This window comes from Danio rerio, chromosome 2, assembly GCF_049306965.1.
Source record: "Danio rerio strain Tuebingen ecotype United States chromosome 2, GRCz12tu, whole genome shotgun sequence".
In the NCBI taxonomy this organism is placed as follows: domain Eukaryota; kingdom Metazoa; phylum Chordata; class Actinopteri; order Cypriniformes; family Danionidae; genus Danio; species Danio rerio.
In genome coordinates this window covers 34,539,603-34,552,151 of record NC_133177.1, presented here as the reverse complement: position 1 = coordinate 34,552,151, position 12,549 = coordinate 34,539,603, and the positions used below count along the sequence as shown (strand labels likewise).

Here is a 12,549-nt window from a genome sequence, read left to right as displayed (position 1 = left end):
TCATTGGTTCTCTGAAGCCTTTCAAATCCTACATTCGCCTCAGTCTTTTCATCTCAAAGAACCCAAGTTGTTTCTTTCAAACCTCTCAGCCCAATCTTGGCCACCCCTTTATTCTCAAGCCAAAGCCATCTATCTGTCCATCCCTAGCAAACCCCCTCACGGCTCAGACTCCCGCTGGAGTAAATATGAGCTTCAGCTCTCGCAGAGCTTAACATGACCCTCTTTCTGTTCCCCCTGCCAGCATTGAGTTCCTCTGCTGTTTCCTCCTAGTTCTTTACTCCCTGCCTTTGACTCTCATGTAATCTTGCTACATCAGCATCACCCTAAGCTCAGATTTCGCAGGGGTCAACATGAGCTTTGGCTCTGACAAGAGCCTACCCTATCACCCTCTCCTTTCTGTTCCCCCTGCCAGCGTTGAGTAATTCCGCTGTTCCCTCCTAGCTCTTTACCCCTTGCCTTTGGCTCTCTGGTAACCTCCTTGCTCCATCTGCATCACCCAAGCTCAGACTCTCGCAAGGGTCAACACAAGCTTCGGCTCTCGCAAGAGCCTCACCTTTCACCCTCTCCTTTCTGTTCCTCCTGCCAGTGTTGAGTGCTTCCACTGTTCCCTCCTAGCTCTTTACCCCTCGCCTTTGGCTCTCTTGTTACCACCTTGCTCAATCTGCTTAAAGCTCAGACTCCTGTAGGGGTCAACACAAGTTTCGGCTCTCCCAAGAGCCTCCCCTTTCACCCTCTCTTTTCTGTTATCCCTGCCAGCGTTGAGTACTTCCGCTGTTTCCTCCTAGCTCTTCACTCCTTGCCTTTGGCCCTCTCATAACCTCCTTGCTCTATCTGCATCACCCTAAGCTCAGACTCCTGCAGGGGTCAACGCAAGCTGTGGCTCTCATAAGAACCTCACCTATCAACCTCTTCTTTCTGTATGCCCTGCCAGCGATAAGCGCTTCTGCTGTTCCCTCCAATCTCTTAACTCCTTGCCTTGACTCTCAACTAACCTCTTTGCTCCATCTTAGCATCACCCAAAGCTCAAACCCCCACAGGGGTCAACACGAGCTTCGGCTCTCGCAAGAGCCTCCCCTATCACCCTCACCTTCCTGTTTCCACTGCCAGAAATGAGTGCTTATGCTGCATCATTTTATTTATTCTGTATTGTCATTTATCAGTTTCTACATTTTGTTTAATCTGTATAGTAGTTCATTAGCATTACATGTTATCATATTCTGTATTTTGCATAGTAATCTCGTTATCTCCAACAGCTCTCCCCTTTTTTCTTTCCCCCCTGTCAGCGTTGTATGCTCCCTCTGCCTTAGTATCTTATTGCATAATTTGTATATTCTGTATAGTACTTGTGTTGGATATTTGTGTTTCTTACAGCTGCTCTCCCCCCTTTTACCTGCCCTGCAGCATCAAGCACCTTTGCAGCTCCAATTAATTTATTTTGCATAATGGTTATTGTTATATCTTGTATTGTATCATTTGCATAAAAATTGTTTAGTATATCTGTTACTTCCAGCCACCTTGCCCATTTCTTTTCCCATTCCAGTGTGGAGTGCTTCCGCTGCACCAGTTTATTTGTTTTCCATATAGTTATTGATAAATGTCTACATTGTGTTCATTCTGCATAGTAGTCCATTTGTATTTCATGTATTATATTGTGTATTTATGGATAATAATCATATTACTCCCAGCAGCTCTCCCCTTTCCACTTGCCAGAATTGAGTGCCTTACTGTTTTCTACCAGCTGTTTACTCATTGTTTTTGACTCCCATCCAACCTCCTTCCTCCACATTAACATCACCCTAAGCTCTGACTTCTGCCGGAGTCAATAGGAGTTTCGGCTCTCGCAAGAGCCTCACCTTCCAGTTTTCCCTGCCAGTGTCGAGTGTTTCCGCTGCATCAGTTTATTTATTCTTTATAGTTATTCACCAGTATCGGCATTGACATGTTTATTCTGCATAGTAGTTCATTAGCATTTCATGTTCTGTATTTTGCATAGTAACCTTGTTACTTCAACAGCACCCCCCTTTTTCTCTCCCCTTACCAGCGTTGTGGGCTCCCGCTGCATTAGTATCTTTCTTATTGATTATTTTGCATATTATGCATAGTAATTGTATAGCATATTTTTGTTAATTACAGCAGTTTTTCTTCTGCCAGCGCTAAGTGCTTCCGCTGCTTACTGCATTTTATTATGCATAGTATTTCCCTAATGTTTCATGTTTTTATTTTATTGTTAATATATTAAATCTGTGTTAATACCAGCTTCCTTCCCCTCTCTTTCTCCCTGCCAGTTTCTAGCAACATGCCAACATTGAGTGCTTCTGCTGCATAGCAGCTGTATATTCCATACAGTAATTTATATAGCATTGTTTCCTCCAGCTTCTCTCCTTTGTTTACCCCCAACAGCTTTTTATGCTTCCGCTACCAAATCTCTTCCCTCCTCTTAAACAGCCAGCTCCACACCCTTCATTATTACATCTCACAAACCTTCTCTTAAGCACTGACTCCCGTAGAGGGCCCATTTAAGCCCCAATTTGCACACGAGTCTCCATCCACCCTCTAAGCCACTCCGACTCCCTCAGACTTCCTAACGTTATTTCTTAGCCACCAAGCCCACCCTGCCCTTCACACACTCCCTAGAAAGCTTTTCCCCCACTTTTTATCAGTTCTTCACATATATATCCAGCAGCCGGATATAGCACTTTTTCTTTGCACTTTGGGGAGTTCCTGTGTAAACACGCGGCTGCTGTCCCGAGCGCTTATCATTGGCTTTTTGGGGAGTTTGAGATAGACCTGAGCTCAATCTCCACTCGCCCTGCAAAAGGGGGGGAGCCCTGGGCTCGAGGATCCCTTGAGCTCAGGGCTCTCTCCCGGGACAGCATGCCAAACAAGCTATGTATAAATCATGAGCTAAGTGTGAACTCTTGAAGTGAAGTTTAGTTTTAAACTAATTTCGAGAGGAGCATGTGCTCATGATTTACCCAGCTGGTCCACATTAACTAATTATGATCCTCCAATCAAAGGATCCCAAACCACTATATATATCCTCATTTCCTTTCTACAACTATCTTCGTCTGGAAGAAACCCCCCCTCCTCCCCTTCTTCCTCCTTTATCCAGAATGGGCGGCACGGTGGCCCAGTGACTAGCACTGTTGCCTCACAGCAAGAATACCAATGGTGTTGGGTCCTCGCTGAGCCATCTGGTATTTCTGTGTGGAGTTTGCATGTTCTCCCCGTGTCCGCGTGGGTTTCCCCCGGGTTCCCCGGTTTCCTCCCACCATCCAAATGTGCTCTATATTATAGATAAAACAAGCCTAAACCTTTTTTATAATGTCTTACTCTCAGGAAGTTCGCCTTGGCCTCAGCAGCGGGGGAGTTTGAGATAGACCTGAGCTCAATCTCCACTCGCCCTGCAAAAGGGGGGGAGCCCTGGGCTCGAGGATCCCTTGAGCTCAGGGCTCTCTCCCGGGACAGCATGCCAAACAAGCTATGTATAAATCATGAGCTAAGTGTGAACTCTTGAATTGGTACTTAAACTAAAGTGTTAGCAAATGTTGTTTAACCAAAATGTTGTTAAACCCCCATAAAACAAATAGTGTATTATTTAGTAAATATACATATAGGACATTTAATATTTGGGCTTTCATCACCATATTTGTGTTATTATTTAGAAAAACTATTTAAAATATTGAGTTTAAACAAAAAGCACAAGTAAAGTCCTCCATCCCAATTATTCAAAGCTTTATGTTCTACAGTCATACCACAGTGCTTTTCATCTGTGCCATCCCCGCAGTCATCGCTGTAGTCACATACTCTGTTCAGCTCCACACATACATGGTTGGAACATGTGAACGTGCCCTCTTGACAGGGTTCATGAGGCTCTAAAAACAGATTCAGTTCAAATATCAGTTTTGGATGTAATTAGTTACAAAGTAACTAGTTTCTGTAATGAGGTTACTTTTCTGCAGAAAAGAGTAAAGTAAGGGATTACTTTTGTTTTTAATTAATTTAATTACAGTTTTAGTATGTATACATGTCTTAAATACTGTACATAAATCTAATAGTTCTCTAAAAATCAATTCAGAAGCAGAGTAGTTTTATTTTTTTGTTTGAATAATTTTATTTTAACTAAAGAAGGTTAGATTTGGCTGTCGGCTCACAGCAAGAAGGTCGCTGGTTCGAGCATCGGCTCAGTGGGCGTTTCTGTGTGGAGTTTGCATGTTCTCCCTGTGTTCGTGTGGGTTTCCTCCGGGTACTCCGGTTTCCCCCACAGTCCAAAGATATGCAGTATAGGTGAATTAGGTAGGCTAAATTTTACGTAGTGTATGAATGTGTGGATGTTTCCCAGAGATGGATTGTGGCTGGAAGGGCATCCGCTGCGTAAAAACGTGCTGGATAAGTTGGCGGTTCAGTCCACCATGGCAACCCCGGATTATTAAAGGGACTAAAGCCTGGTTTATACTTCTGCGTCAAGTGACCGGCGTAACTCACGGCGCAGACAACAAGCGCAGCTGTGCATTTATACTTCTGCGCGCTGTCTCTGTTGGTCTGCATTAACACTTCCGAAACGCTAGTTGGCAGTGAGGTGTAATGTTCCTCTGTGTCGAGTTTCTTCGCTTCTGTTTTGGTTTTTCTGAACACTTCCGGGATGTACAAGTGACTCAAACTCGCTCATTTTGAGGCAGGAACCGGCGGACGTGCAACAACTTTAACTATGAGGTAAACACAAAACAAAACTTTCCATCCGGAGCTCCTTCACGGGACTCCACACTTGTAAACAATCACTCGTGCCATTCGCGCGGCTCTCGGTCCCGCCCAGACTCGTCAGCGCTACCAAGCCGACCAATCACAGAGCTTGCGCTACGCGTTGTTTCGACGTGTAGTTACATTTTTTGAGAGGTGCACGTCAGCGACGCCGATGGCCACGGCGAAGGGCTGTGTGTCAGCGCCGTAACATACGCCGGTGTTTGACGCAGAAGTATAAATCAGCCTTAAGCCGACAAGAAAATGAATGAATGTATGAATGAAAGGTTAGATTTGTCTGACAAATGCACATGCTTAAGAAACAATGAAATGTTTTAGAAATTCATGCAAGTATATGGTAAAAGAAATGTCACCAATCATCTTTATTTATTTTAAAACAATACTGAAAGGTCCTGTTTGACTCAAACTTAAAGACTTAAGTTTAATTACTATGGATTGATATTCGTGTGAACTTTTTCATTTATTTGCTAAATAACTAAGTTATGTTTCAAACAAAGTAATTAGTAAAGTAATATAAATACAATTTTAATGACGTATTTACTTTAAAACTTTCTTTAAAACAATGAACCCAGCATTGCAGATGATGGTCTACTTTTTTAATGCTATAATGCATGTTATTAATGTATCACCCTCATGTCATTCCAAACCTCTGAAACTCTAAAAACATAATTATCATTCTTGGGTGAACTTACACTTTAAGGTTAAGTGATCTAAGTGCTTTAAAATCCATTTATCAGAAAGAACACATTGTTTGTGGCACCTGCCTGGCACAGTGCAGTTGAGGAAGGCGATGTCATCTATAGCGATGTCTCCAAGCTCACTGTAGGTTCTTGAAGCCTCAAAGAGAAGCGTGAAAACTTGATGTGTGCGACCCACACTTAACTCTGCTCGACGCCACTCATCTCCGTGGTTGCCAGACATCCACCACAAGGGTGTCCTTCTTGGGCCCTCTTGGAGAAACACTTTTATTTCCCCAATGCCTGGCAAAGACAAAATGATGCAGATATGTTTTGTTAGTATGACTCAAAGTACAACAAGTCTCATCAATTAAGTCTTAAAGACATATATATGTACCCTCTCCAAACATGTGGTAGTAGAATTCTAGCAGACACTCATTGCTGGCCTCTTTCATGGCTGGACTCTGTAGAGCTGCATAGCTGTTCTGGTCACCATGACTGGCCTCTACTGCCATGTACCAGCCTGAGACAAATTTGTGTTCTTTAATTATATTACACTGACAACATTCTGTTTTGCATTCTAAATTAGAATTTTGACTCATTCACCTGAATTGCTTTGTTGAAAAAGAAGTGGTTAAACATATTTAGCAATTCTACAAATATTATGTGGCCCCTAAAAACCATGTGTTGCACATGATATGATCTAAAATGGCCCCAATAAAAGCATATGCAAGTATATATTGGTGCTTCCTGTCATGGCAATACATCAAATGTCTTTATAAATTGATTGATTGAATTATTAATTCAAGCGATTTGTTTAAAACAACTTAAATAAATGCTTTGCTATTTTACTTTTCTAAGAAAAAATTGCAGTATAACAGACAATTATGTATATCTTGTATGTATATCTTTTTAAAACAAAAACAGCCTGAGTAAAACACTTGGATTATACCATACAAACAAAAACCAAAAGGTTTTACTCCAGAATAGTTCTGTTGTTTATTTTTTTACCCAGTTCTGTGCCAGTAGTGTGGTCCACTGATGGACCAGTGTTGGCGGTGGTTGTACCATTCTGATCCCGTTCCCAAACAAACTGCCCAACGCTAATATCCGTCCAGTCACAGCTGTCTGTCTCAAAGTCGCACCCAATAAACTCTCCACTTTCCACGCCGATATCTGAATGTCAGTAGAAAACAATGCATACTTGATACAAACCCTTTTCACTTCATCAGAAATACAACATTATTATTTTTTGTGATTAGAAATGTAATTTACTTTACCTTTACAAGGCCCGTTTGTCAATCTAAAATCATCCACAGCAATAAATCCGTCACTGCCTGTCTGAGCCTCTATCTGAATCTGATACACCAGGATTACACATTATGTGGCACGATTACACAGAAATGGATGGAATAAACTACAGTGAAATCAGTCAGATGGGCATTTCGCACCTGAAAAGGTCTGGTCTCATCCACAGTTATGGAGACATTTTTCCAGTCGTTCCCACTGACCCGTGTCTCAAACAACAGCTCTTGCTCTGTTGATCCTGAATCTAATAGCACTTTAAGGATCCCAGGGTCACTGCCAATAGAAAAGTACACTATAAAAGCTGTTTTAATCACACCTGACAAAATAATGGAAGAGAGACCCAGGAGCACAACCTAATAAAAAAATGGGAAAGCAAGTAAAAGCAGACCTTCCATTCATATAGCACCAAAATTCAAAACAAGAGTCACTGGATGACTGGATTCTTTCTGAGATCAGCACAGATCTGCCCGTGTGGCCTTGCTTGTTCCTCTGAGATGGGCTTAAAAGAAATTTGCCTGAAAGAAGAACAAGAAAACAAAACAAAACATTAATCCTCATGTGTTGCCTCATCACACTGGTTGTTCTGCAATTTTAGTAGACAATTATATTCAAATTTTCGCAATACCCACTCTACTTTAATACACCACTCATGCTAGTCTCAAAGTTTGTCCTCTAGTCCTCACCATCTGCACTGTGTGTAGTGTAATCAACCAGAGGACGTCTGAAATGACCGTCTGCATGAATCCAGTCGTGTCCATCAGCAACATTCACCCATGTACACGTTCCTGACTCAAAATCACAACTTCCTGCTGGGGAACAAGCTCCTGTTTTAACTGAGACGTCATCCAGAAGAACAAATGACCCTGAGTTTGGACTGAGCTCTGCTTTGAATGCCACCTGTGTGTGAATACCAAAAAAAAAGTAAATTCCAAGTAAAGTACAAAACATACAACAGACCTTTTTCCATGATTAAAAAAAAATTACACTTGTAATGCATGTTTGTTTGTTACTGTCAAAATAATATTTTGAAAAGGATAAGAAAAGCTTAGGTATCCAAGTAAAGAACATATTAATGATGTTCGCTACTTTTAGGGTCAGAAGAGAGGCCTTTGATAAAAAAATGATTTAGACCAGCATTGTGACCCGATTCTTTGAAAAGATTTAATTCAAATGATTAATTGACTAAAGGGGTGGTCCACAGTGTATTTTTAAGGCTTTATAAAATGCAAAGCAATCTGTGCTCATGCTTCACTTGTAGAAAATCATCTTATTTTTTCATTTGTCTTACTTTGATTATTTACAGCTACTCAGCTAACATGAAAACGGCTGTCATGTTTTCTTAGTACCTCTGAAAAGCCTGCCCTCAACAGGCTCTGATTGGTCAGCTAACATAATGTGCTAATTGCAGATAACCACGGATCAACTCCACATCACCTCATCACTCCCTTACAAGCACGCACTTTAGCGCTGTGTTAACAGTAGCTGAATCAGACAGAAAGTGAAGAGGACACAGTTGAACATCAGCCTGCTCTCTAATGCCTAGTTCAGACTGCGTGATTTTAGCCCCGATTTTGGCTCGCCGACAGGTTTTGAGAAATCGCCGACAAATGCCTGAAATCACAGGCAAATCGCTGCTCGTGCACGTGAGTGACAATCACACAGTATAAACAATCAAAGACGCGATCTGAGAGAATCGCCGATGAGTCGCCGATGCCTGTAAGATATTTGGCGTGCTAAATATCTGGAGCTGTCGGCGATTCAAATCATGCCGTGTGAATTGAGTTTTGACTGAAAATAACATCAGCGATCGCCTACAGCCAATGAGAGAGCAGCTTTCACTTGTGTGTGCGTGTGTGTATACCTGCTGCAGGCCAGCGGGAGGCTGGGGGAGAAGTTAAAAGCGCTCTTTTTCGGTTTATTTGGACCCACAAAATGGAGAGAAAACTAGTGGAGGTTTGACAGGACTCAGGAGCAACCGTTTGACGTTTCATACAGAAAGAAATTAGTTTATTATCAACTTAAGTTGAGGAGAAATGGCTAATTCCCTTTAAACCCAGGTGAGCAAACATGTACATGTTCTACCCCATTAAAGGCTTCTTTCTCATTATGTAGTCAATAACAAAAGATATACTACATGTTTTTGGCTGTGAGACGTAGTTTGGACGAAGTTGTCGGCGATTCTCCCTATAGTAAAGTCATGCAATGTGAATGTCCATGTCGCCGAACCATCTTGCAGTGTAAACAAAGCAGCGACGGAACGCCAGCCCAGATAGTCAAGCAGTGTGAAAACATCTGTGACACGACTAGTTTGAAAATCATGCAGTCTGAACTCGGCATAAAATGACACCTGACAAGTGTCTTTCACTTATATTCGGAAAAAGCATGTGTAAGTAATATGAAACATTCTCATATCTTTTGCGAGTTTGTCATTTGAGATGTAGAACATAGTGAAAACGGCGGCATAGAGAGACACTGGTGCAGCGCTGGTGAAGATTGTGGCTGTTTACAGCAGTTTTACGGATAAATATGAATTTGTAGCTAAATTGTTAACGGTGCCAAACATCATTTCCTGTTGTTAACATCCTTGTTTACCTCCTTGCTACAACACAGTTAATACTAGAAACTGTGCCTGTAGTTGATCAATTTTAACAAATAAAAACACTTACAGTTTGTGACTCACAATCCACAGCTTCGTCTATTATAGTTGGAGGAGTTTTTAGCCGAATCCAGCACTGAACTGAGAGAGACTCTTTAAGTTCTCCTTTGTCAAATGCTAGAGCTATATCTTTTTTTTAATTCTCTGGAATGTAATTCAAATTAAACTGTAAGCACTTCTCTCTTTGAGTCGTGTCCTTTGTAAGCCCAAATACAGAAACAGAACAAGTTCTGTGGAAATAGCAGTGTTTGAACAGTATTTTAGCTTTCTCTGCTATGACATTGCAGCACGTCTGGCCACGCCCCATTGCAGCGCAGGATGTATGCATGTGGTGAATGCACGTAACATGAAGCATTTGTGATCTCATTAACCCGGATGTATTTTTTTGTAGTCCCCAAACCTCATTTGCTGCAGGCTTTGCGAAGCTAACTATGTAAAAACCAATGTCTACATTTCACATGAGCTAAAGTTTGAAATATGATATTGTAGTGGACCACCCCTTTAACAAATGACTAGTTTACTGTTACTAATTATTAATGACCACTGAAAACAACTTATTGATAAATGGTTTGGACACCAATATTTTTGGTAATAGCTTGTTTTGTGTTCCATAGAAGAATAAAAAACATAGGTTGACGGAATGTATGAGGGTGAATAAATTATGCTAGAATTTTCCATTTGAAGTGGGTAATTTTGGACCGTTTATAATCTAATCTATCATCAGGATTTTAGATTTGTCATTTTGTGGTTTGCCAAAGACAATTCAATTATGCAATGTTATGTTATATAAAATATGCCAGAATTTTCATTCAGTTCAGTGTGAATAACCCTTTAAGATTTTTTGGTTTGGTTCTCATACAAAGTCATAATTTCACCAATATTTAAGGCTGACTACACTTTAACAGAGAGTAAATCATAATAAAAATGCAATTTCGAATGGGCTACTCCTTTACATTTGAGTCTTTTCGTCCAAAGTTACTGTATGACTTCAACATTTCTTGGGTTTCACAGAAGATTTTACATCATGCAAGGTTGATAACAGCATGCTGGAAAAAAGGAAAGATATTTTAAACTTACTCTAAACTTAGAGGGAGACGACACTGTGACCTCTGCCATTTCCCAACTACCAGAATGCACTCCAGAAAGAGACCAGAGTGCTGGACTGAGCTCTCCGTTCAGAAGAACATGTACTGAGAGTGAATCAGCCGAGCCAGCAGACAGCCGATACCTACAAACAGCCTCTATCAAAACATCATACTGAATCAACTGTAACTGAGCTGGAGAAAAACTACCAAACTGAAGCTTTGATAGACTAATATAAGATTATTGGTTCACAAACATACCAGAATTGCACGCAGGACTCTGCAGATGGACTATACTCTGGTGTCAAAAGATTTGAGACCTCTGGTTTCTCAAGTTTGGCTCCAAGCACAGCCATTGAATGACCTGTTGTATGACAAACACATAACATAGGTCCATTAATGTAATTCAATTCAAAGCAGTTTTTTACATTGCAGATTGTGTTAAAGCAGCTTAACAGATGATAAGGTGACGAACTACATGACCAAAAAAACAAAAGTGGCACGTTCACTCACCTAGTTCAGTCTTGTATGTATGGTCAGTATAGCCACTAGTACCATCAACATGAAGCCAGGCAGAGCTGACGGTCACATCGGGCTCAAAGCCACACAGTGAAGGAGACTCAAATCCACACGGGCCTTTAAGAGACAGAGATCACAGAGAAAGAACTTGAATGGCTGAGAATGTTTAAAAATTATAGTCATATAAATAAATGACTTTGACTCACTGTAATCCACGCAGGCTCCTGCAGTCACTCTGAAGTCATCAATAGCTATGAAGCCGCTGTTTCCTGCTGCTCTGCTCCCGGAGAACTTCACCTGAACAAAGTGACAGTCAGGTAGTTTTCCTGGTTAATACATGTATATGTGAGTGTGGGTTGAGATTTAGAGACGTCAGTAAGCCTCTCTTACTCGATGAACATCTGTAGTACTGATGGAGACTTGTGCGTTCAGCCACTCAGATGTCTGCGAGCCTTTTCTTGTCCATATGATAGTTTCCATTGTTTTCTGAAACCAACGATACTGTATAATTCAACAATACATATACATATGCAAAAATACATGTTTTGATTTAGCAAAATGATTATATATATATATATATATATATATATATATATATATATATATATATATATATATATATATTTTTTTTTTTACATTAAAACAAACCATAGATATTTACATTAGATGTCGTCTATTCTATTGTTGTCTATTGGAAGGAATACGTAAATAGAGCCACCATTTTAGAACAGGGTAGCGCTCCTTTGAAATAAATGTGGGACCAAGGGTCAGTGGAGGACTGGCCATCCAGAGCCATAGATATGTAAACATTTACACAAATATCTATGATCTGAAGTTTCCTGGTGGTCAGTATGGAAATATTATTAAAATAATATAAAATTATAATTTTACGTCACTTTTCTACATCGATGGTTAAGTGACCGCACACGCATTGCCGACAAAGAGCATGTAATTGTGTGCATCAAAATGTATTATCCTCCCTGCCTGGTAAATTTGATCTAATCTGTGTGCTAATTTAGTCTTGACGAGTGCTATTGTTAGACTTTTGTCCTGGGAGCACTGTACAAATGTGGCGGCGCTATTGACGCATGCTCAGGTCCATATCTGAAATCTAGTGTATATATCTATGAAAACAAACTATGTAACGCACTGTGAAAAAAAGCTTTGCTGTATTTTCGATAACAAATATTTTTTTGTGGAGGAGTATAAGAAATGTCTTTCAAAAATCCATCTTTCTAAAAAGATGTTTAAATATCATAAATTGAATTCCCAGGAAGTTTACATATGAATACGTCTACAATTTCGAATTGTATTATGGAAGCTAGATTTTTGCTCCGACAACTTCTGATGTTCAAAATTCGACTTTTATTGACATTTTTTGTATGAAATAATATATTGCCTGGAATGGTCATGTAATTTATGATAAAAAAAACTGTTCATGAGCTGCTAGAATCTCTGGTATTTATTGATACAATATAGTATATTGTTTCAAACTACACTAAAGAATTTCAGTAAAATGTACAGTATTACTGGCTATTGTGGCTGCTAA

At 40.3% G+C, this 12,549-nt stretch overlaps 1 protein-coding gene and 1 long non-coding RNA gene across 7 annotated transcripts in view; one reads left to right on the top strand and one right to left on the bottom strand.

The window, feature by feature from the left end:
* si:ch211-106h4.4 overlaps positions 1 to 12,549 on the bottom strand; it is a 92,817-nt gene that overhangs the window by 21,771 nt on the left and 58,497 nt on the right. For all 6 annotated transcript variants that reach the window (XM_073926981.1, XM_073926972.1, XM_073926969.1 and 3 more), the window contains 13 exons: positions 11,391 to 11,486; positions 11,207 to 11,297; positions 10,995 to 11,117; positions 10,743 to 10,845; positions 10,477 to 10,627; positions 7,427 to 7,640; positions 7,132 to 7,258; positions 6,887 to 7,016; positions 6,716 to 6,794; positions 6,447 to 6,611; positions 5,833 to 5,958; positions 5,523 to 5,738; positions 3,756 to 3,875 (listed from right to left, as the gene is read on the bottom strand). In XM_073926981.1, the coding sequence (XP_073783082.1) occupies positions 3,756 to 3,875; positions 5,523 to 5,738; positions 5,833 to 5,958; positions 6,447 to 6,611; positions 6,716 to 6,794; positions 6,887 to 7,016; positions 7,132 to 7,258; positions 7,427 to 7,640; positions 10,477 to 10,627; positions 10,743 to 10,845; positions 10,995 to 11,117; positions 11,207 to 11,297; positions 11,391 to 11,486 (1,741 nt within the window). The remainder of the gene's footprint in view (positions 1 to 3,755; positions 3,876 to 5,522; positions 5,739 to 5,832; positions 5,959 to 6,446; positions 6,612 to 6,715; positions 6,795 to 6,886; positions 7,017 to 7,131; positions 7,259 to 7,426; positions 7,641 to 10,476; positions 10,628 to 10,742; positions 10,846 to 10,994; positions 11,118 to 11,206; positions 11,298 to 11,390; positions 11,487 to 12,549) is intronic.
* The window catches only part of LOC141378368 (uncharacterized), a 54,716-nt gene that overhangs the window by 25,368 nt on the left and 16,799 nt on the right, over positions 1 to 12,549 (top strand). The window lies entirely within an intron of this gene.